Here is a 973-nt window from a genome sequence, read left to right as displayed (position 1 = left end):
GGCCGCCGCCGCCGCCGCCGCGCCCCGCCGCCGCACGGCCCGCCATCTTTTGGGGCCGCCATACTTGCCCTGGCGAAGAAGATGGCGGCGCCCATCACACACATAAAACATGGCTTCCCTTCAAAACAAAAACATCCCGGGGCCGGGGCGCGCGGCCGGCGCTCACCTGAGGACCACATGGTGACCGAGAACTCGCCCTCCAGGGTCTTGATCTGCACCTGCTTCTGCTCCCACTTCTTGTTGCCCGGGTCGGCGCCGCCGCCGCCCGCCGCGCCGGCCCCGCCGCTGAGGTAACTCTTCTTGCCGCTCTTCTTGCCGCCGCCCTTCTTGACGCGGCCGCCGCCCGACGACGAGGAGCCGCCGCCACCGCTCTTGCCGGCCGCCGCCACGGTGACCAGCGTCTGCTCAATGTAGTCGTCGTCGCCGCCGGCCGGCGCGGGCACCGGGATGAGGATCTGATCCTCGAAGCCGTCCTCGGCGCGCAGCCCGTCCGAGTCGTCGCCGCCCACCACCTCCTCGCGCGTCTGCACCAGGATCACCTCCTGGTGGTGGTGCACCTGGGTCGGGTCGTCGGTGACCAGCGGCTGCAGCGCGATCATGGGCGGGTGGTGGTGGTGGTGATGGTGGTGGTGGTGGTGGCCGGCGTGCCCGTGGCCGCCCCCGCCGCCGTGGTCGCCGCCGCCGCCGTCCTCGTCGTCTTCGTCCTCCTCCTCCTCCTCGCCCACCACTGTGGTCTCGATGGTCTCCACCGGGATGGTCTCCACCTCGATCTCGTGCAGCTCCACGATCTCGGCCGGCATCTCCGAGCCGTCCGTGGCGATGTAGAGGGTGTCGCCCGAGGCCATGGCTGAGAGCTCCGCCGCCACGGCCGCGGCGGCCTCGGCTCCTCGGCTGCGGGCGGGCGGGCGAGGAGGCGGCCGGCCGTGGGGAAGGAAGGCAGAGGGAGGAAGGCGGCGAGCGGGCGGGGGGAGAG

At 72.3% G+C, this 973-nt stretch overlaps 1 protein-coding gene across 1 annotated transcript; it reads right to left on the bottom strand.

Annotated features, from left to right (window-relative positions):
• Positions 1 to 6: 6 nt before the first annotated feature.
• Positions 7 to 967, bottom strand: LOC108525337 (transcriptional repressor protein YY1-like; the record flags this gene model as incomplete). The annotated part of the gene is made up of 1 exon (XM_017866345.1): positions 7 to 967. A coding segment is annotated over exon 1 (839 nt), but the record flags the coding sequence as incomplete, so codon positions are not given.
• Between the last annotated feature and the right edge of the window lie 6 nt (positions 968 to 973).

The sequence above is a fragment of the Rhinopithecus bieti genome, unplaced genomic scaffold (genome assembly GCF_001698545.2).
Source record: "Rhinopithecus bieti isolate Rb0 unplaced genomic scaffold, ASM169854v2 scaffold_39033, whole genome shotgun sequence".
NCBI lineage: Eukaryota > Metazoa > Chordata > Mammalia > Primates > Cercopithecidae > Rhinopithecus > Rhinopithecus bieti.
Note: the sequence above shows the minus strand (reverse complement) of the source record. Positions and strands in the feature narration are given on the sequence as shown.